General features: G+C 53.0%; 2 protein-coding genes and 1 non-coding gene across 4 annotated transcripts in view; 2 read left to right on the top strand and 1 right to left on the bottom strand.

Annotated features, from left to right (window-relative positions):
- Pgs1 (phosphatidylglycerophosphate synthase 1) overlaps positions 1-4,225 on the top strand; it is a 48,509-nt gene extending 44,284 nt beyond the window's left edge. For both annotated transcript variants that reach the window (XM_045159225.1, XM_004655237.3), the window contains exon 10: positions 3,615-4,225. The gene's annotated coding sequence lies outside the window, so the exon portion shown is untranslated. The remainder of the gene's footprint in view (positions 1-3,614) is intronic.
- Dnah17 (dynein axonemal heavy chain 17) overlaps positions 3,460-22,288 on the bottom strand; it is a 133,233-nt gene continuing 114,404 nt past the window's right edge. The window contains exons 71-80 of the mRNA XM_004655235.2: positions 19,474-19,622; positions 18,083-18,210; positions 16,377-16,604; positions 13,971-14,162; positions 9,460-9,639; positions 8,384-8,566; positions 6,390-6,572; positions 5,879-6,022; positions 5,353-5,578; positions 3,460-3,707 (exon numbers count right to left, since the gene is read on the bottom strand). Coding sequence (XP_004655292.2) covers positions 3,460-3,707; positions 5,353-5,578; positions 5,879-6,022; positions 6,390-6,572; positions 8,384-8,566; positions 9,460-9,639; positions 13,971-14,162; positions 16,377-16,604; positions 18,083-18,210; positions 19,474-19,622 — 1,861 coding nt within the window. The remainder of the gene's footprint in view (positions 3,708-5,352; positions 5,579-5,878; positions 6,023-6,389; positions 6,573-8,383; positions 8,567-9,459; positions 9,640-13,970; positions 14,163-16,376; positions 16,605-18,082; positions 18,211-19,473; positions 19,623-22,288) is intronic.
- Positions 7,710-7,817, top strand: LOC123463779. The gene has a single exon (XR_006639163.1). It is a non-coding gene; the product is annotated as a U6 spliceosomal RNA (small nuclear RNA).

Genomic DNA, 22,288 nt, shown 5'->3' with positions numbered 1-22,288 from the left:
TGTTTTCCTCTTAAAACATAGGCTTCTGGGCTGGAGAGATGGCTTAGTGGTTAAGGCCTTGCCTGCAAAGCCAGAGGACCTAGGTTCTATTCTTCAGGACCCATGTAAGCCAGATGCTCAGGGTGGCACAAACATCTGGAGTTTGTTTGCAGACCCTGGCTGTCCATCCTCTCTCCCTCTGTCCCTTTCTCTTTGTCCTTTTCTGTCAGATAAATAAATAAATATTGCCAGGTGGTGGTGGCCCATGCCTTTAAATCCTGGCACTCGGGTGGCAGAGGTAGGAGGATTGCCCAGAGTTTGAAGCCACCCTGAAACTACATAATGAATTCCAGGTCATCCTGGGCTAGAGTGAGACCTTACCTCAAAAAGCCAAAATAAATAAATTAAAAAATATATATGCATACATACATACATACGTACATATATACATATACATATATACACATACACATACACACACACACACACACACATATATATGCATAGATAGATAGATAGATAGATAGAGAGAATTACTAAGCCAGGTGTGGTGGCACATGCCTTTAATCCCAGTACTTTGGAGGTAGTGGTAGTAGGATTACTGTGAGTTTAAGACCACTCTGAGACTACAGAGTAAATTCCAGGTCAGCCTGAGCTAGAGTAAACCCTACCTCAAACCAAAAAAAAAAAAAAAAAGAATTTCTTAGTATTGTCCCACAGCCAGCCAGATGGTACATGTATCCAGTTACTTGTAAGTTTTTGTTTTCTTTAATATTTTTATTTTATTGATTTGAGAGAGAGAAAAAGAGAGAGAATGGGTGCTCCAGGGCCTTCAGTCACTGTAAACAAACTCCAGATGTATGCACCACCTTGTGCATCTGGCTTACGTGGATCCTAGAGAATCGAACCTGGGTCCTTTGTCTTTGCAGACAAGTGCCTCAACTGGTATGCCATTTCTCCAGCCCGTTTCTGGTTTTGAGACAAGCTCTTGCTGTATAGCCAAGCCAGAGTGGCCTTGAACTCATGTCAGTCTTCTGCTTGTTTACCAAATGCTGACATTACAGGTGTGTGCCTACTTCATTTTAGTTCTCGGTTTGTTTGACATGAGATCGGACAGCTAAGGTGCGCAGCTTGGACGGTTGGGGTGCACATCGGCCACATAGCAGCACTCCTCCCCTCCGGGAGCCAGCCTGGAGACCCTGCGGCCTGCTGTGCCCTGTAGCTGCTGCCTGGGCTGCGGCTGGCAGCCATTGGGGACCCCTCTCCGGCTGAATTTTGCCATGTGCCTCTGAAAACGTCTGCTCCTGCCTACCCCCCAGCAGCTGGCCACAGTGGTGACCACCACTGCAGGGTCACTGGCTGGCTTTGTCATGCTACCTGCTGTATGTGCTGGAGCTCCAGGCTGGGGAGCCCGGCAGAGCAGTGTTGCGTCAGGTAGCAGCCTCTCACTCTGCTGGCATTCAGGCTGTGGCTCACCAGCTTGTCCCGTGGGGAAACAGAGGAGCTGTAGGAACTGGACAGGCTGAACCACACTCCTGTAGCTTTTGTGGGGTGAGCAAAACAGCACTGGGTCACAGCCCAGGTTAAGCAGCCCTCTCACTGGCTTTGCCTGCCTCCCTTTGTCCCCACGGAGGCCCTTCGAGTGTGCTGGGCCGGTTCTCCTCCCAGGAACTCTCTGAAGTCCCAGGCTTCCCTTCAGCAGAGGACCTCTCTGCCTTTCATCACTACACTGTGGCCCACAGGTGACTTATTCCTTGGGAAGTTTGGAGATAATTTTGTCAACTACCCACAATTTATCCATGTGTAGTAAATTACTGTCGTATTTCAGAGTCGAAGGCAGAATGGAAAAACTTCACTTTTGTGGTTATTACCAGGGATTGGAAGTAAGCTGCCTGTTTCCCTCTTATTGAGCAGGGCTGCAGTGACCTCTTCTGGTCAGCAGAAGCTGCTGCCAGGTGGCCAGGCTCTAGGGCTAAAACTTGCTTACTTCCCCATGCCCCAAAGATGTTTGATTCTTTCTGCCCCGAAGAGGGGCACTTGAAGTGTATTTGTCCTTCTCCCTGTCATTAGCCTGGCTGGGTCCCAGGACCCTGACTGATGCGCTCACAATCCAGGCTTCCCAGGCCTCTTCACTCATGGCCTTGCATGGGGGCAGGGTTCACAAAACATTAGGATCAAGCTGGATGTAGGACAGTGTTCCTAAAGGGTTTCCTTTCCTTTGCTAATTCATCTCCAAAAAGCACAGAGGGTCTTGCCATGCTTGCTGGGAGCCACCTCTTCTGGAGTTTCTCAGCTTCACCAGCTGTCTTCTGCTGCCCCGATTCCTAGTTACCAACCAGCCTCTCGTGTTGTCTGTGTCCTGTTGCTTTGCTGAGTGTGCGACACTGCACTCACATCGCTTGTGTCAGTGTTGCCAGAGGGACAGGCCTGGGCTGTTTCACTCCTGCTGAAGTGGCTCTGATTGCACATGGACAGCCTCCTACCAGTCGGAGGGCCCAGGGACTAAGCCTGGTTTCATGGCAGCCCCTCACCAGTGCCACCTGCAGCTGCCCATCACCTGGGGCCCACTGTGTGAGGAGGGCTGCTGCTAGCCTGTCTCCTAGCCCCCTGGCTCTGGCTGACTGCTGCTAATAGAGTAGGTCCAGGCTGTGTGTGGACAAGCGAGTTGGCTGAAGGACTCATGCGGAAGAGCAGGGACTGGCTTTCCTTATGCCAGTGCAGCCGCCCTCTGCTGAGAGCCTTGCTAGGCCTTGGAACTGGACAGAAATGACGACTAAGCTGCCAGTATAGCCATCCCACAGCCTAGGCTAGAGAAAGTGAGGACTAAGGGTGGATGCTGCCTCCAGGGCACACAGCACATGACTAAGGTCCCCTGATGTTCCCACTATGTCCTGTGTAGTGGAATGGTGGCACCTGCAGTGCCATGTGCCCTTTCCAGTTCTGAGGCAGAGGTCAGTGGCAGCAGGTGTTGCATAGCTAATCACAGAAGGTCCTCTAGTCCTGGAGAGAAGAGAGCCACACACTAATGCTGTGTGGCGCAGCTCCTGTCCATGAGGGAGAGCTGCCCCTGCACTGAAGGCTTCCTTCATGCCCTCTCAGGCACAGGACGTGTCACACACAGCCTCACCTGCAAGCCCAACCTGGCTCCCTGCAGGTTAAGGTTTGGGGTTTGGCTCCTAGGATGCTTTCTTCTGGCTGCTGGAAACTGATGCCTTACCACTCTCCCCTCAGGCCCCGGGCACTGAGCCGAATAATCAGTTGGGCACAGCTAAATGACTGCCATTGTTTTAATCTGCACCTCCTCATCCACACCCATCTCTCCCCTCTGGGTAGTCCAGGTGCCCTAGATTATGTAAGAGTCAAAAAATAGCCATCAGTTCCCGTAAAGAGAGGAGTGACAGTTGCAAGGCCAAGCTTCGGATTGCACATTGAGTTGTGGTCAGGCCCAGGGTGTGGTGCTGTGGCACGACCAGCAGCTGGCTACACCTGCAGGAGCAGCGCCACGGCCGCCAGGATCCATTTGGCCGCCTTCTCTTTGGTCTTCAGGTTAAAGGTCCACACGTAGGTGGGGCCGCGGATGCGTGTCTTATACACGGGGCATTCATATATGTTCTTGGTCTCCATTCGGTCCACAGGAACGGCCTTGATGAAGATGACGGGCATGACTGGTGTCAGATCCTTCAGCCGTGCTTCAGCAATGACTCCAGTCTGGGTGTCCCAGCGAGCTCCTGTGGAAACAGTGTGGCCGAGGGTCAGGGCAGCCCTGGTGAGGCAGAGTCCTGGCTGGAGTGCTGGCACAAGAGGGGAGGCGCTGGCAGAGAGGCCTGCCTCACACCTCCCCAACCTTTGCAGGGACACACCACTGTCCTGGGACCCCTGAAGAGTTCAGGCCTGGTGTCGGAGGCTGAAAGTGCCAAACCTAGAGTTATGAACTGAGGGCTTGGCAGGTGACTGTGCATGTTGTAACGGGCCTATGTATCGCTGTGCTCTGAGGAACACCACTGCAGCTCTGGGGCCACATCTGCAGAGCTGTTCAGTGTTCAGTGGCAGGAGCTGTAACTGCCGCTGAAAGTTACAGCGAAATTCCCCAAGTCCGTCATGTGCAGTGTCTGTCCTGTATGTACATAGGATATAAATAATTATGTATGCCTATATAAACACTGTCTGCCTTCAACCAGACTGCTGTCATCATCTCCTCATCCTGCTTCATCCTGTCTGGCATTCCAAAATAAACCTGGAGAATGGCTGTTGCTTGTCTTAGTTGATGTAGGAACGGGGTACCTGAGCCTGAGCCTCTGTGGCCTGGTCCTGACATCCTGTGTGTGGTGGGGGAGGGTGCATGGGAGTGTCAGGTGAGACTGGTGAGAGTGGGTCTAAGGAGATGGTCTGCCTTTCCTGCCCACTCTTGGAAGCAGCACAGGAGTGAAGGAGAGGAGGCTGGGTACGCACGCTCATCATCAAAGGTACTTGCTGGCAAAACTACCCACCCAGGTTCAGTTCCCCAGCCACCCATGTCAGGCCTGGTGGGCATTCATTTGCAACAGCAAGGGACTCTGGCATACCCATACGCACATGTGTGCACATGCACATAAAGTAATAAAGTTATGTCTGTGTTGGCCCCACCCATCTGCTCCTGCTTATTGTCAGATGGGCAACCGCCTTTCTTCCTAAAAGCCTTTGTCCAGGGGCAGCTGCAGCTTGGAGACTGGGGGAATGTCTGCAGGAATGCCTGCGCCTTGGGAGGGTCCCTCCACACCCACATAGAACAAAGCACCTTTCCTGTCCTGGCTCCCTGCTCCATCCTGGAGGCTTAGTGTCTTCATACAGACACTGCCATCTGTCTTGGGTAAGCAAAGCCCAGGTCAGCTGGCTGGAGCAGGCATTTATTTACTTACTTGGTTTTTCGAGGTAGGGTCTCACTCTGTCCCAGGCTGACCTGGAATGCACTAGTCTCAGGCTGGCCTTGAACTCATGGTGACCCTCCTACCTCTGGATTAAAGGCTTGTGTCACCATGCCCTGCATTTTCTCTCCCCCCCTCCTCGACATGGTCTTCCTATGTAGCTCAGGATGGTGTAGAACTCACAATATAGCTTAGGCTGCCCTTGATCTCCTTGGCAGTCCTGCCTCAGCCTCCCAAGTGCTAGGATTATAGGTGTGCGCCAATGGTAATCATGCGCTTGGCCGGGGTTGAGTCTTGTGTCTGCATGCTCTCAGAAACGAGCCCTCAAGGGTTTGGGGTGGCTCAGAGTTGACAAGCCTGTGACCCTGAACTTCTCCCCCCCCCCCCCCCGCTTCCCAGCTGTGCATAGCCCTGCTGTGCGCTATGAGCCAGCATCACCAGGGGAGCAGTGGCAGCTCTGGGTGCCCATTACCTTCCATGAAGAGCCCATACACGTAGGAGCCCTCTCGGGGGGGAGCAGTCATGTCTTCACGGTTCTTCTTGGTCACTTCCACAGACAGACACATCTTGTCCAGAGGCCACTCGTTCTTCCTGGCCATGGACTGCATGATGGCTGTGAGGAATGACTGGGGGTTGAAGAAGCCAGCGAGCCACACGGTGGTGGGCAGGGCGAAGTCTGTCGTCCAGGCCTCAAGCTCCTAGAGGGAAGTACAGGCAGCTGAGGGCCCAGATTGGGCTGGGCCTAACCACCGTGGGAGAGCCTCAGATGGTGGTCAGCAGGCCTGGGGCCCTCCTTGACGGCTCTCTGCTGTCTTGACTGGAAGAGAAGGGCCCAGTAAGGGAGTGACTTAAATGGAAGGTAACTTGGGTGCCCAAAGGAGGCTGTTGCTGCATGTTGAAGGTGGCCAACCCTGAGGGTTTGGTTTGGGAGTGACATCTGCTTGCTTCTTTGCACATCCCTCTCGTGCCCTTGTAGCTCTGGAGTCCCCATGGCTTACCCTGATGCGAAGTAGCAGATCAGCATACCAGGCTGCCAGCCCCATCATGGAGGGGTAGGCCCGGGTCACCCATGTGTCGGGTACGGTATCGTAGAACAGAGCTGTGGACAGGTCTTCCATGTCAGTTGTGATGGTCAGTTCCCCCTAAGGGACACACAGGTTTAGGACAGCGGATGTGGCCAGGCACCCACTTGGCTCTTGTGCTCGGGAGGATACAGAGCCTCTACCCCTGCCATGTGTCCTGTGGCCAGCCCTGGCTCTGTGTGCCCCCTCTGGTGACATGCGTCCTGCTGGCCACTGTCCTACCAGGGAACAGCCAACCTCTGTGGCCTGTACCAGAGTGACAAGGGTTCCAGAACAGGGAAGGAAGGGGTCAGGCAAAACCACTGCAGCCTGTGGGAACTCCCTCGCCCCATATGAGCCATATGAGCTGTGTGTTTGGCATTCGCTCTGCAGGCCAGCCTGTCTCACGGGTCCCACCCCTGGGCCCAGGATGGCTGGAGGCGTTTACCTTCAGGCCCAGGTTCAGCTCCTTCAGGGAGCGTCGCATCTCATTGGTGAGGATGTTCATCCGTTCACATTCTTGGAAGGCCACCACCACGTAGGGGGTCTTCTCGGCAGCTTTGGCCATGATCTCCGCCATGTTGAAGGTCTCTGGAATCTTCTCGAGGATGTCATCCAACACAGACTTCACCTGCAGTCAGTCCCCAGCAAGGCCCTGTCACCACCTCTTCGCCAGCCAAGAGAGCCCTGCTCAGATAGTTCACAGACCAGAGTCCCCAGGGACAGGGAAGAGGCAAGCGAAACTGCCAGAAGCAGGATCGGGGCACGCTGCTGCGTTTGCAGCCAGCATCGACCCGGCCCCACGGGCAAGATGCCGGGCCTGGGGCTGGGGTGCGTTATGTCCGGCTTCCTCTCAGATCGCCTGGCAGATAGGGGACTATGGCTTTTGTTCTCCATGGAGACTGCTGTCACTACCCACCCCCAGCCATGGAGTGCCCACTCAATAATCACACCCATCACTACCCACTAGTAGCTCCCTGGCCCCCCTCCCCTGCCCACTTACAGTGCTGGGGATCAAACCTAGCCATTGTGCATGTTTGGCAAGCGATTTACCAGCAAGCTACATCCCAAGCCAGAATTTTGTCTTGATTTATTTGCATGTGTTTGTGTGTGTGGGCATGCTCGGGTCTCTTGCTACAAAAAAATGCCAGGTGCTTTTGCCACTTTTTGCATCTGGCTTTACGTGGGTGCTGGAGAGTTGAACCCAGGTTGACAGGCTTTGCAAGCATGCACTTTTAACCACTGAGCCACCTCTTTAGCCCCTTATTTATTTATCTTAAAATTATTTATTTGGCCTGAGACAATAGAGTTAATTCCAGGTCAGCCTGGGCCAGAGTGAGACCCTACCTCAAAAAAAAAAAAATTATTTATTTGGCAGGGTCGGGGGGGGGGTGCGAGGCAGATAGAGAATTGGCACACCAGGACCTCTAGCCACTGCAAACGAATTCCAGACGCATGCGCCATCTTATGCAGCTGGCTTATGTTGGTACTGGAGAATCAAACCTAGGTCCTTAGGCTCTGCAGGTAACCACTGAGCCATCCCTCCAGCCCTTCATATATTTTTTGAGTGTGTGTGCATGTTCATGTATGTGGGTGGTAGGCGCACATGGAGGCCAGAGGTTGATGTCGGGGGGGGGGGGTCTACAGGAACATAACTTAGCATTTCACATGGCTGCTGGAGATCTGCATTCAGGTTCTCATGCTTGTGTGGCATGTTTTCCACTGAGCCATCTCTCCAGCCCAAGCAGTTTTAAGAAATTACTGATTTGTGCTTGCTTCAGCAGCACACATACTAAAACTGGAATGATACAGAAGATTATGAGCATGGCCCTTGTACAAGGATGACACACAAATTTATGAAGTCTTCCATATATATATATTGCCAGACATGGTGTTACATGCCTTTAATCCCAGCACTCAGGAAGCAGAAGTAGGATGGCTGTGAATTTGAGGCCAGCCTGTAACTACATAATGAATTCCAGGTCATCCTGGACTAAAGTGAGACCTTTCCTCAAAAAATCAAAAAAGAAAAAATTACTGGGTTGGATAGATGCCTTAGTGGTTAAGGCACTTGCCTGGGAAGCCTGAGGACCCAGGTTTGACTCCCTAGAACTCAACATAAGCCAGATGCACAAGGTGACGCATGTGCGCAAGGTAGTATATGTGTCTGGAGTTCGATTGGAGTGACTAGAAGCCCTGGCACACCAATTCTCTCTCCCTCTGTGAAATCAGGCCATCCTCCCAGCCCCTCACGGGGAGAGCCACCCCTTCTGCTGTCTCAGGAGTCTGTCTTGGCCAGCGTGCCTGGGGACCAGTTTTCAGAAACCCCGTCATCCCCAAGTTTCTAGTGTCTGAGGCCAGGGGACAGTGTGCTTGGTTCACAAACTGCCCCCAGTTCTCAGCCCTGCCCCTCCCATTTTGGCGGGGGCATGAAGGGCTTGCCTTCTCCTCACGGGACACGCCGGTGCCCGCTCCCGAGTCTGTCTCCTTGGGCTGCATCTCCAGGACGGTGCGAAACAGCTTCTCCGAGGTGACTGTCAGAAAGCCAATCTCTGCGTTGGGGTGCAGGCCGTACAGATAGGGGCTCTCTGGGGGGAGGTTCTCGTCAATGTATTCATGGTAGCCCTGGAAAGAGGAGCAGACCTTGAATGGGAGTTCATTTAAGGTAATGCAGTGTTGTGTGTGAAGGTTGGAGAACAGCTTTGGGTGCTGGTCCTCGCCTTCCACCCCATGTGAGGCAGGGTCTTTGTTTGCTACGCAAGCTGGTCTACGGGAAATTCTCCTGCCTCTGCCTCCCGTCTCACAGTAGGTGTGTTGGGATTACAGAGGCCAGCAACAGCTTCCTGCATTTACTTGGTCTATTTCGCGTCCCCCCCCCCCCCCGCCCCAAGGTAGGGTCTCACTCTAGCCCAAAGTGGCCTGGAATTCACTATGTAGTCTCAGAGTGACCTCCTGAGTGCTCAGATTAAAAGTGTGCCACCACGCCTGGCTATTTCAGTTTTTAAAACATTTATTTGTGTATGTGTGTGTGTGTGTGGGGGGGTGTGTGTGCGAGAGAGAGAGAGAGAGAGAGAGAGAGAGAGAGAGAGAGAGAGAGAGAAGGGAGAGTGAGAGTGAGAGTGAGAGAGCATGCATGGGCAAACCAGGGCCTCTTGCCATTGCAGATGACCTCCAGTCACATGTACCACTTTGTACATCTGGCTTTACGTGGGTACTAAGGAATCAAACTCAGGCTGTCAGTCTCTTCGAGCAAGTGCCTTTAACCACGGAGCCGTCTCTCCAGGCCTCCTGCATTTACTTGCGATCTGAGGATCCAAACTCAGGTCCTTGTGCTTGTGTGGCCAGCACTTGGCCTGCGAGTCATCCGTCGCCCTTTCTTACTCAGCTACTGACAGGCCACTTGTGACGCCAGGCCCCGGCAGGGAGGCAGCCAGAGCAGCTCGGTCGTGGTCTCTGTGGTCACGGAGTGAGCCTGTATTCAACGTGCCCCTGCCCCCGAGCAGTGCGCCTCTCCTCACCTTGTAGTCCAGGTTGGGGGGGATCTGAAACCCGGGGGCCAGCAGCACCTCTCCCTCCAACATCTCCGCCCTGACGTATTCTGCCAGGTAGGTCCTGCAGAGGCGGCGGTCCCAGTCGTCGGTGATGTGGCCACCGTACATGATCTCTCCGAACAGGTAGCGGAGGTCATCCCAGGGTACCTTGGGCAGGGTGCAAGTTGTTAATGAGGACACAGGTAGATGCCTCTCCCCCATCTGTCGTTCAGGACGGTGGGGCTAGGTGTTCACCACGCTCGGGAGAGCCTGCCGTACTGTGTCTTGCCAGCCAGGCCACCCACCCAGGCTGCATGCCTTCAGTGTTCCCAGACCAAGGGGTACCTTTCTCCACTCCTGCACCCCAGTGTCTGGCTCTGGGGCCGTTCTCTCTGAGGCCCTCTGTGCTCTTCTCTCTGGCTCTCTTCTGAAACTGGTTTTGGCCTGACTCACTCCTCCTTCACGGTGACATCCTTGGTACTACAAGCCTAACCCGAAGTCAGCACCCTCTGCTCCTCCCTCTCTCTGTCCTGGGCTCTGTCGGCCTTGCCCTGCAGGCTACTTTCCACACAGGTGGATTCTCCTTGCGCTGCGTTGGTGCAAGTTTCCTGCATCTTCTTTTGCCTTCAAGTCCAGTGTGTTCAACACACACCCAGCGGGTCTCCCTCTGCCTCTGCTGGAACTGCCACTCAAACAGCTTTCACCCATGGCAGAGGCAGCGACTTGCCCAACCAAAAACCTTGGCTTCCAGAACAAATGCTCCGCCCAGCAGCGCACGGGCACAGTAGGGCCAGCTCTCCTGGTTGGACCAGCTGGGTTTTTCTGCTTGGACTCTAGGTGGTGCGGCCTCACGCTGGTCCTGGAGCGCTGCACCTCAACCCCTGCTTGCTGAGAGAGACACTCTTCATTGTCCAGAGTCTGCCTCACAAGGGGGGCCCTGTTCATCCAGGAGCTGCATCGGCCTGTTCCTGCTGCCCACAGCCTCTGTGGGTCCCCTGGCTGGGAGCCATATCTGCACGTCTTAATTTTTAAAGTTCTGTGTGTGTGCGTGTGTTCGTGTGCGTGAGTGCAGGTGTATGGGCCACGGCAGGTATGTGGAGGTCAGAGGGCAACTTCTGGATGTCGGTCCTCACTGCCGCCTCATCTTATTCTCACTGCTGAGTGTACCAGGCTAGCTGGTCTGTGAACCCCCCGTCCTGCCACCAGCATGCTGGGATTACAGAAGCCCACTATAGCTTCTGGCTTTGACGTGGGGTCTGGGACTCCAAACTCAAACCTGCAAGGCAAGTGCTTTCTCCACAGAGCCACCTATCCAGCTCCAGGTTTTAATTTTCGGACAGCCTGACAGGTATTCAGCATTTTGTTCCGTTCCAGGCCTGTGGGGTCCCGGGGCCCCCGCACCTCTGCGTCTGGACTCCGTGTGGTGCTGCGTTCCCTGTGGGGCTCTGCGCGGCCACCCTGTGTCCCCGACCGTGGTGGCTGGTGGCGTGTCTGACCTCCACGGGGCTCTGATTGAGGGAGCTCTTATGAACCAAGTGCCTCATTTAGGCTCATGGGTTTCTTAATGTGTGTAGTATATATGGTGTATGCACGTGCGTGTCGTGCATGTGGAGGCCAGAGGAGGTCACCCAATGTCCCATAAGACCTGTCCCTGAGACGGTCTCTCATTGGATTGCAGACCAATAAGCTTCAGTGATCCTGCCTTTTCCAGGTTACAGAAATGTGCAGTCATGTCTTGGGTTCTTTTCTTTTTCCCATGGCTTCTGGGGAATCAAACTCAAGTTTATATGCTTGCATAGCAAGCACTTTTACTCACTGAACGAGTCATCTCCACAGCTCCTGGTTTTATGAATTTTATTTTAGTTTTTGAGGTAGGGTCTCACTTTAGCCAGGCTGATCTAGAATGCACTCTGTAGCCCAGGCTGGCCTCGAACTCACAACATTCTCTACCTCAGCTTTTCTGGTGCTGGGATCATAGGCCTAAGCCACTATGTCCAGCTCTAGGTTTATGATTTTTTTTTTTTTTTTGAGGTAGGGTCTCACTCTAGCCCAGGCTGACCTGGAATTCACTATGTAGTCTCAGGGTGGCCTTGAACTCATGGTGACCCTCCTACCTCTGCCTGCCAAGTGCTGGGATTAAAGGTGTGCACCACCATGCTTCTAGAGAGAACGGGTGCGCCAGGGCCTCCAGATGCATTTGCCACGTTGTGCATCTGGCCTATGTGAGTCCTGGGGAATTGAACCTGTGTCCTTTGGCTTTGCAGACAAGCGCCTTCACCACTAAGCCACTGCCCAGCCCAGCTCATGAACTTTTACTCAAAACATCTATATTGTCTGACTTGAGAAGTTTTTCTCTGCTGGGATTTCTCCCGCTTCACCGAGCTGCTGTCAGATCCTCTCACTTGTTTCAAAGGATGCTTCCATTCTTCCTCTGAGGGAGGAGGGTGGGGGAGGGAGGGAGGAAGGAGAGGAGCGCCGCGACCTTCCTAATGCTGCCTCCTGGGGTGGTCCTTTCCCACTGGGGACTGATCCTAGGGAGACCCGTGGGGGTTCTCGCATGTGTCCACAGACTCCCTGGAGTGCTCCTCGGAGACCCAATTAATGAGGTGTGTCCCAGGATGGCCACAGGGGACCCGCTGCTTGTGGCCAGCATCCCAATTGCTTTGGGCCTCAGTGGGAACTGCTTGAGCCCCTGATGATGTCACGTCAAGCAGATGCTTAGTGTCAGGAGTGACCTGTGTGCACTGAGTGAGAGAGCACACAGACTCTGAGTGTGCAGAGTGGACAAGGTCCCTAGAGCCTTGTGCTTGGATGTGGGAAGGGCAGCCTGTGCCCTGAAATACCACACTGGTCAGTGCACGGCTGTCGCCGAAGAACGCGCTGTTCTCGGCAGTTTGGAACCCACGTGTGCTTTGTGCAAGCAGGGGAAGTGTCAAGTAATGTCTTCAAGTGACTCTGGCAAGACTGTTCCTTTCTGCTCATCTCCCCAGACAGCTTGGGGGCACTGGAGGCTGCAGACCCCATTATAGGTGAAATATACCCAGAATGCCTCGCCTGAAAGTGGACACTGTGTTCCCTCAAACGCATGGCGATCCTTCTACCTCTGCCTCCCAAGTGCTGGGATTAAAGGCGTGTGTCACCATGCCTGGCGCATGTGTGTTCTTGTATGAGCATGCATGTGGATAACCTTGAAAGTTATTCCTCAAGAACTCTGCCCACCTTGTTTTTTGTTTGTTTGTTTTGTTTTTGGAGGTAGGGTCTTTAGCCCAGGCTGACCTTCAATTCACTATGTAGTCTCAGGGTGACCTTGAACTTTCCATGATCCTCTTATCTCTGCCTCCCAAATTCTGGGATTAAAGGCATGTGCCACCATGCCTGGATTTTTTTTTAAATTTTTATTTATTTATTTGAGAGCGACAGACACAGAGAGAAAGACAGATAGAGGGAGAGAGAATGGGCGTGCCAGGGCTTCCAGCCTCTGCAAATGAACTCTAGACGCGTGTGCCCCCTTGTGCATCTGGCTAACGTGAGACCTGGGGAACCAAGCCTCGAACCGGGGTCCTTAGGCTTCACAGGCAAGTGCTTAACCGCTAAGCCATCTCTCCAGCCCCATGCCTGGATTTTTTAAAATAATTTTTTAAAAAATTTATTTGAGAGTGACAGACAGAGAGAAAGAGGGAGAGAGAGAGAGAATGGGCACTCCAGGGCCTCCAGCCACTGCAAATGAACTCCAGACGCGTGTGCCCCCTTGTGCATCTGGCTAACATGGTCCTGGGGAATCGAGCCTAGAACCAGGGTCCTTAGACTTCACAGGCAAGCGCTTAACTGCTAAGCCATCTCTCCAGCCCATGGCTTTTTTTTTTTTTTTTTTTGGAGACAGGGTCTCTCATTGACTTGTAGCTTGCCAAGTAGACTAGACTGGCTGGCCAGTGAGGCCCAGAGATCTGATCTGTCTCTGCCTCCTCAGCACCAGAATTACAGATACAACCCCCATACCTGGCACTCTTACATTTGTTATGGGGATTGAACTCAGGTCTTCATTTGTGAGGCAAGCACTTTACTAACTGAGCTATCCCTAGCCCACACCCCTTCTTTCTATTGAGGCCTCTTTCCCCAAACCTGGGCCTATCTCCAGACACTGGTAAGGCCCACAGCCCAGTTCTGCTCATGCCTCCAGGGTACCGAGGTTTCTGGGGATGAGGTTCTGCTGCAGGATAGCATCTATCTTTGTGCCAACTATGAGGAGGGAAAGCTGACCGTGGCAGCAGCTGGCAAGGGATGGGGAGTAATTGCCAAGTGACCTTGGAGACATCATGAGACTATGCTTTCATATTCCCTTGATTAGCCAACAGGAAACCACTCAGCATCCTTTACCTTTAAACACGATTCAAACAGCTATTGAAAAGAAGGACAGGAGGGAGGGAAGGATGGATGGCAGGAGAGGCCATGTCCCATCCTGGGTGGGGCCCAGTTGGGCGGGGCCACTGGCTGCCACTCACCTTGGGGTTGGCTTCCAGGTAGTTGTAGAGGACGTTGATGGAGATGGTGAGGTCCCCGTTGTTAAAGGGGTACGACCGGTTCCAGCCTTGGGCGCCAAACTTGCGCCTCTCAGCAACCACAGCGTGGAAGTAGCACAGGGCAAACAGGATGCACTTGAACTCTAGCTCCTTGGTGCACATCTCCAGGGTGTCCTGCAGGGAGTCACAGAAGGACGATTTCAGAGGTGCCCAGCATGGGACACTGCCTAGCCTTGGCTAGGGGTAAAGCCACCGATTGTTTTGGACTACACTGGTCCTTCCTCAGAGCAGCCACAGGGATGCCCATCTAAAGACCCACGTTGGGCAGAGCATGGTGGCGCATGCCTTTAATCCCAGCACTTGGAAGGCAGAGGTAGGAGGATCGCCGTGAGTTTGAGGCCACCCTGAGATTACATAGTGAATTCCAGGTCAGCCTGGGCTAGAGTGAAACCCTACTTCGAAAAATAAAAATGAAAACAAAAACCAAATAAACAACAACAACGAAAAAAGAAGTTGGAGCACAGTCTGCTTTAGTAGGGCATGGTGGTACGTGTCTTTTATGCTCACTCTTAGAAGGCAGAGGTAGGAGGATCACCGTGAGTTTGAGGCTAGCAGGGGTCTACAGAGTGAGTGCCAGGTCAGCCTGGACTACAGTGAGACCCTACCTCAAAAAAAAAAAAAAAAGTTGGGCTGGAGAGATGGCTTAGTGGTTAAGCACTTGCCTGTGAAGCCTAAGGACCCCGGTTCGAGGCTCGGTTCCCCAGGTCCCACGTTAGCCAGATGCACAAGAGGGCGCACGCGTCTGGAGTTCGTTTGCAGTGGCTGGAAGCCCTGATGTGCCCATTCTCTCTCTCTCCCTCTATCTGTCTTTCTCTCTGTCTCTGTTGCTCTCAAATAAATAAATAAAATTAAAAAAAAAAAAGTTGCCGGACGTGGTGGCACATGCCTTTAATCCCAGCACCCAGGAGGCAGAGGTAGGAGGATCGCTGTAGGTTCAAGGCTACCCTGAGACTCCATAGTGAATTCCAGGTCAGCCTGGGAAAGAGTGAGACCCTACCTCAAAAAAAAAAAAAAAAAAAAAAGTTGGTCAGACTCAGGATACACCTGTTGGTCCCAGGCTGGAGGTAAAGGCCCTGAACTTGCTGGGCACCCCGCCCTGTTGCCCATAGATTTCTGCAGAGTAAGCCTAACACGCAGGCAGAGCAGCCTGTAGGCTTTGACTGGGCTCGACCACAGCCCAGGGCTCATGAGGCAGCCTCGCCCGTGGCTCTGTACACTGTGGGATGCACCCGTGCCCCTCTCCAGACTGTCACAACCAGCCTGCGTCATGAGTTGACGTCATTCACTCTTACACCTGCCACCTGACGGCCACATGGCATGACTGTGTGGCTAGGGGACGAGCGACCCACTTTGAACACCTGTCTTGCTGCCTTCAGTTCTTGTGACCTTCACCCTTTGGAGGTGATGCGCCCTTGAAGGGCAGCTAGGAACGGTGAGTGGCTGGCTCACATTCCATGGGTTAAATGAGATCAGGACAATATTCATTCTGGGGACAGCACCCTCTCTAGGCAGATGTGGGAATTCAGCCTCCCTAAGCTCAGAGAGTCTTAGGCTCCTGGGGGAGGAGTGTGTGCTCACGGGACAGGGAGCCCAAAGGTGAGGTGTGGGAGAGTGCACTCAGGGGCTAGTGGCTTGCAGAAGCAGTGACCCAGTGGATGGCAGTGGGTTCCAAGGCTACAGAAAAGGGGCCGCCTTGAGGATTTGGAGGTCAGGTCAGAGGAAGAGCCCTGTGAACAGACACTAGGTGGACGGGAGGTGGCAGCGACTCTGCCAGGCAGGCATGGTGTTCCCTGAGGCCCTTGGGTGCCAGGCGGGCCCAGGCCCTTGCCCTCGCCCTCCATGCTGGAGGCAGTGAGCAGCCACAAAAGCTATTAGTGGGGGACATGGCTCACCTCTGGGGCCTCGTTTAGTGGTGGTTCAGGGGACAGGGCTCAAGGGGGGGACAGCTGGACATAGAGCCAGAGCCCCAGTAGATACTGTGTCACCAACTGTCAGTCACCCGTTGCCCCTGGCTGCGAGGTGCCAGGGCCCATCCACCTGCAATCAGCCTTCAGGCTAGTGTCTCATCTTGTGAGGGTTGCAGCTGTGGCCCAGGAGAGGTGAGGGGCCCTCAGGGAGCCACCCAGTAATGAAGACATGTATTGATGGTGCATTTTGCCCAGCCTTTCAGGGACATACTGCGGTGCGAGGTGTTTGCAGATATGTGAGCTTTCTGGGGAGACCGTGGTAGAGGCCTCTTCTCAGACCAGAGGTCACTGCCAGCTTCTCTGGCCCCATGTGTCTTGTGTCGACACCCCAGGGCTGCTCAGGGCTCAGGGTCTGCCCTACCTGAGTGAAGAGATCCAGTGCCTTGTGCAGGTTGGCGTGCATGCCGGTGGGCGGCTCATTGGTGATTTTGATGGCATTTTCCAGGATGCCCTGGGGGATGATGTGTGACTCAGGACTGGGGGCGGGCTCCGCACTGATGAACACGCGGTAGTCGGGGTGGCTGCCCGTGCTGTAGCGTTCCACCTTCTTGTCCAGGGTGCTCAGCCAGCGGGCCACCAGGTGGATGTTCTACAGACAAGACCGGGGTTAGCTGCGCCGCCACCTGGCCTTGTCTCCTAGTGAGGGCAAGGCTCTTCCTACCATGCCTGTGCATGCCTGGTGGGGAAGCTGCCCCTCCCTACCCCGCTGGGTTCCAGGGCAGCTCTGTGTGCAGCTTACTGAGAAACCACCCAAGTGGTTTCCACATCAGAGGCCTGTCTCTCATTCCCACCAGCAGAGCTCTGGGGCTGCTTTGCCAGCTTCTCCAGGTGCTGGGCACTGGTCAGGGGACAGGGGTTTCCAGCAATTATTGTGCTGTTTTTTTTGAATTATGAACTTTGAAGCGTGAGCATGTTGCTTATTGGCCATAGTCTCATTGGGTTATACGCTTATGTTTCCTCCGCCTCCTCGCATTCCGCTGAGGGCCTCCTCAGGTGGGTTATTACTACTGTGGCTCTTACAATCCTCCTACCCCACCCCACTTTTGTTTTGTTTTGTTTCTTTTTTTTTTTTTTTTTGAGGTAGGCTCTCGCGCTAGCCCAGGCTGACCTGGAATTCACTATGCAGTCTCAGGGTGGCCTCAAACTCATGGCAATCCTCCTACCTCTGCCTCCCGGGTGCTGGGATTAAAGGCATGCGCCACCACGCCTGGCTCCACCCCATTTTTTAAAGTATGGTCTCACATTAGCCTAGGATGACCTGGAACTCACTCTGAAGCCTAGGCTGATCTCAAACTCACAGTGATTCTCCTACCTCAGTCTTAGTTCTGGGATTAGAAGTGTGCACCACCATGCCTGGCTTTTTTAATTTTTTAAATATAAGTGCGTATGTACACAAGGGCCTTGCCACTGCAAATGAACAGCAGACGCATGTACCTCTTTGGTGCGTCCAGCCTTATGTGGGCACTGGGGAATTGAACCTGGGCCCTCAGGCTTTGCAAGCAAGTGCCTTTAACCACTGGTCCATCTCATGAGCTCCTGCTTTTTTTTTTTTTTTGAGGTAAGGTCTCACTCATGCCCAGGCTGACCCGAAACCCTCTGTAGTCCCAGGCCAGGCTGCTTTTGTTTGTTGTTGCTTTGTTGTTAAACACAGTGTCTCATGTAATCTAGGCTAAGGATGACCTTGGACATCTGTTGCTTCTGTCTCTAGCTCCAACATGCTGGCATTATCGGTGTACACCTCCATGGTCAGTTTATGGGGCACCGGGGATTGAACTCGGCTTCATGCAGGCTAGGCCAGCACTCTACCCACTGAGCTACCCTCCCAGCCTGATTCCTAATGCTTAGTTAGCTCAAACCCTCCAGACTTGCAGCAAACCCTGTGCACCCTCCCAGCCCTGCCTGAGAACACGTGGTCCTGGGCCTCCTCTTGGGAGCTAGGAGAGGTCTTGGAGGGCTGCACTCTGAGGAAGGCAGGCGGTCAGCCTGGGGTCTAGCCACAACAAGAAAAATGGTTCTCCAGGGCGTTCCTGCCCGTCTCCATGGCTACCCTCACGAGGGAGTGCCCACCTGTAGAATGACCCAGTGCCCGTTCTCCGCAGCCACATCCAGAGCATTCTCGGCCACCACCTCTTGCCCCTGCCCCAGGGACACGTTATGGAGTTTCCCATTGTCTATGGTAAACCCCAGCCTTTTCCCTAAAAGGAAGGAGAAACAGGAAAAGTACAGGGGTGATTCACAGGTGCTGCTCAGCCACCGGAACTCCACGGTCCCTCCCCCATCTCGCTTACTGTGGGAAAGCACATGGCTCCTATTGCTGTGTCACAGCCGGCTTGAAGTTGTGTGGCCCAGTGACATTTAGTCTGCTCACCGCATTATGCCACAGGGTCTTGTGCCATGAGCACGGCTCCCTCCCCGCTCTTGGGCCTGACAACCAACCGCGCTGTCTGCTGTCTGTCCCCATGGATCAGCCTGCCTGGGACATTTCATGGACATGGGATCACAACCCAAGCCCTTTCCTGTTGGCTGCTTTCAGCAAGACCCATGTTCTCAGGGTTCATCCATGGGTCCTTTCTTCTTTAAATGTAAGGTCATTCGATTTATGTATTTCAGAAAGAGAGGGAGAGAAGAGAGACAGAGAGAATGGGTACTCCAGGGCCTCCAGCCACTGTAAACAAACTCCAGATCCATGCGCCACTGTGTGCATCTGGCTTTATGTGGGTTCTGAGGAATTGAGCCCTGGTTCTTAGGCTTTGCAGGCAAGTGCCTTAACCTCTAAGCCATTTCTCCAGCCAGGGATGAAAACATACCTCTGGGTGTGCCTAGAGGGTATGTTGAGAGAGATTTAACCAAGGATGGACAACCCTCCCTGAAAGTGGGTGGCACCATCCTATGGACTGGGGTCCCAGACTGAATCAAAAGGAGCAAGTGTGCCGAGCGCCCCTCTCTGCGTGCCCCTGACTGAGGACTGAGCGTGATGAGCCGCAGCACGCTCCTGCCACCCCGCCTTTCCAGCCACGGAGGACCGTACCCACACGCCGTGAACCAAAGTAAACCTTTCCTTAAGTAGTTTTTATCAGGAATTTTGTCACAGCCACCGGAAAAGTGACGAATTCAGGACTGTTTGTGCCCTTCTGTGGTTGTGAGGGGCCGTGTGGAGAGACTTGTTTTCATGCTGTCTGGTCCTAGAACTGCTGGGTTCCAGGGCAGCTCTGTGTGTAGCTTTACTGAGAAACCACCCAAGCGATTTCCACACTGGGGGGGCCCATTTCCCATCGCCACCAGCAAGCTCTGGGGCTGTTTCGCCAAATCCTCGCCGCCCTTGCTAGTTTCTGTTTATGGCGTGGCCGTGCTTGTGGCTGTACAGAGTGTCTCCCTGGGGCTGTGATTTGTGTGTCACTGGGGACCCATGATGTCAACACATGCCCGCTCGTGACGTCGCAGTCACCTGCTGCACTCACCCAGGGCTTCCACGTCTTTGAGGGGGTCAACCCCAGGGGACAGGATGAAGAAGATTGGCGTGGAGGGGCTGCTCTCCTCGTAGGACTTGGAGAACTCCACGCTCCGGCCTTCCACGAACTTGCTCCCCATCTTCTCCTCCACAAAGTTCCTGAGGGAGATGCGCTCTGTTGGAGCCTGGCCACTGGAAGCCAACTGGGAACCAGAGGCTGGGGGTGTGGGGTGGGCTTTGACCCCAGGGACAAGCTATTCTGTGTGCACTTTAAGCAGAGATGGGACCCTATAGAAATCAAAGGCTTTTCTCTCTACAAAGGAGGGGAGTGGGGTCCGCGTTCTGCACCGTGGCTTTATCTGTGCCCGGCAATACACCCCTCTTTTGAGCAATCTCCGGCTCAGGGAGGGGCGGGCTTGTGAGAAGGAAGTGAGCTCTGTTGAGAACACAGAATCAAAGAGAAGGTGACGTTGGAACCACAAGCTTCCCTCTTCATGGATTCCTAGCTCTAAGTGGACCCCAGGAAGTCTGGGGTCAGGCGAGGCCTCATCATCTTCCCATTCTGTCTGGTGTCTGAGGTAACCTTTGGAATTCAGCTGTGTGCAGATGCCTCATGGTCACAGCTGGCCCAGCTCCCTGGGCTCTCAGTGAGTCCCTTGACCTACAGCTGGCAGGGCACCACTGCCCACTTTTTTCCTTAATAATGCATGCATGTGTATGTATGCATGTGTGTGTATGCATGTATATGTATATGCATGTGTACATATGTGTAGAGGACAACCTCAGGTGTTGTTCCTCGGGAATGCTGCTTACTTTAAAATAATTATTAAAGGGCTGGAGAGATGGCTTAGCTGTTAAGGTGCTTGCCTCCAAAGCCAAAGAACCTCGGTTCGATTCCCCAGGACCCACGTCAGCCAGATACACAAGGTGGCGCATGCATCTGGAGTTTGTTTGCAGAGGCTGGAGGCCCTGGCACGCCCATTCTCTCTCTCAGCTTCTTTCCCTCTCTCAGATAAATAAGTAAAAATTAAAATTATTGGAGAGAAAGGAAGAAAGTGGGTGCACTAGGACCCCCTGCTACTAATTCTAGATACATGTACCACTTTGTGCATCTGGCTTTACATGGGTACTGGAGAACTAAACCCAGACCAACAGGTTTTGTAAGAAAGCACTTTAAAAATATTTGTTTATTAGCTGGGCATGGTGGCGCACGCCTTTAATCCCAGCACTCTGGAAGCAGAGGTAGGAGGATTGCCATGAGTTCAAGGCCACCCTGAGATGACAGAGTTAATTCCAGCTCAGCCTGGACCAGAGTGAGACCCTACCTTGAAAAACCAAAAAACCAACCAACCAACATATATACATATACATATACATATACATATACATATACATATACATATACATATACATATACATATACATACATACATATTGAGAGACAGAGAGAGAGAAAGAGGCAGATAGAGAAGAATGGGGACACAAGGGCCTCCAGCCCACTGCAAATGAACTCCAGATGTATGCTCTACCTTGTGCATCTGTCTTATGTGGGTTCTGGGAATTGAACCTGAGTCCTTAGTCTTTTTAGGCAAGTGCCTTAAACACTAAGCCAATTTCTCCAGCCCAAGAAAGCACTTAAACCCTGAGCCATCTCTCTAGCCCTCTACCTTTATTTATTTATTTATTTTTCCCAAGGTAGGGTCTTGCTCTAGCCCAAGCTGACTTGGCATGCCTGGACACATGCAGGATTTCAGGAAGCCACCCTCACCCTGCATCATAAATCTATCCTCACCTGATGGTCAGCAAAAGTGCTTTTGTCAAGCCAGGTGTGGTGGCACACGCCTTTAGTCCCAGCACTCAGGAGGCTGAGTTAGGAGGATTGCTGTGAGCTTGAGGCCACCCTGAGACTACATAGTGAATTCCAGGTCAGCCTGGGTTACAGTGAAATCCTACCTCAAAAAACCAAAAAACAAAACCCAAACAAAAAGTGCTTTTGTCCCCTCCCTGCCCAGGCACAGGACTTAACATATTTAGGGAGGTTCTTTAGTCCCAACCCTTGTGAGGCAGAGGTAGGAGGAGTGCCATGAATTTGAGGCCACCCTGAGACTACATAGTGAATTCCAGGTCAGCCTGGGTTAGAGCAAGACCCTACCTCAAGATGTCCTTCCAAAAATATTTAAAGAAATATACTTAGGTGTGTGTGTGTGTGTGTGTGTGTGTGTGTGTGTGTGTGTGTGTGTGTGAGAGAGAGAGAGAGAGAGAGAGAGAGAGAGAGAGAGAGAGAGAGAGAGAAGAGACCGCCTGAGTATGGGCATGCTAGGTCTTCTTCAAACTCCAGATGCATGTACCACATTGTGCATTGGGCTTTATGTGGGTAAATGGGGAATCAAACCCATGCCTTAAGGTTTTTCAAGCAAGCACCTTTAACCATTGAACCATTTTCCCAGGCCCCTGCCTGCCTCTAGTTTTTGAGACAAGTCTCTCATTGGCCTGGATCTTGCCAATTAGGCTAGATGGGCTGGCCAATGTGTCCAGGGATCCTCCTGTCTAGCTCTGGAGCTGGGATGACAGGGGTACCTCCACTCTAGCTTTTTTTTTTTTTTTTTTGGTTTTTTGAAGTTAGGGTCTTACTCAGGTCCAGGCTGAGCTGGAATTAACTCTGTCATCTCAGGGTGTCCTTGAACTCATGGCAATCCTCCTACCTCTGCCTCCCGAGTGCTGGGATTAAAGGAGTGCACCACCATGCCTGGCTCTTTTTTTTTTTTTTTTTTTTTTTTTTTTGTGACATGGGTTCTGAGGATTGAACTAAGTTTCTCATGGTTGCA

Source organism: Jaculus jaculus, chromosome 9, assembly GCF_020740685.1.
Source record: "Jaculus jaculus isolate mJacJac1 chromosome 9, mJacJac1.mat.Y.cur, whole genome shotgun sequence".
Classification (NCBI taxonomy): Eukaryota; Metazoa; Chordata; class Mammalia; order Rodentia; family Dipodidae; genus Jaculus; species Jaculus jaculus.
Note: the sequence above shows the minus strand (reverse complement) of the source record. Positions and strands in the feature narration are given on the sequence as shown.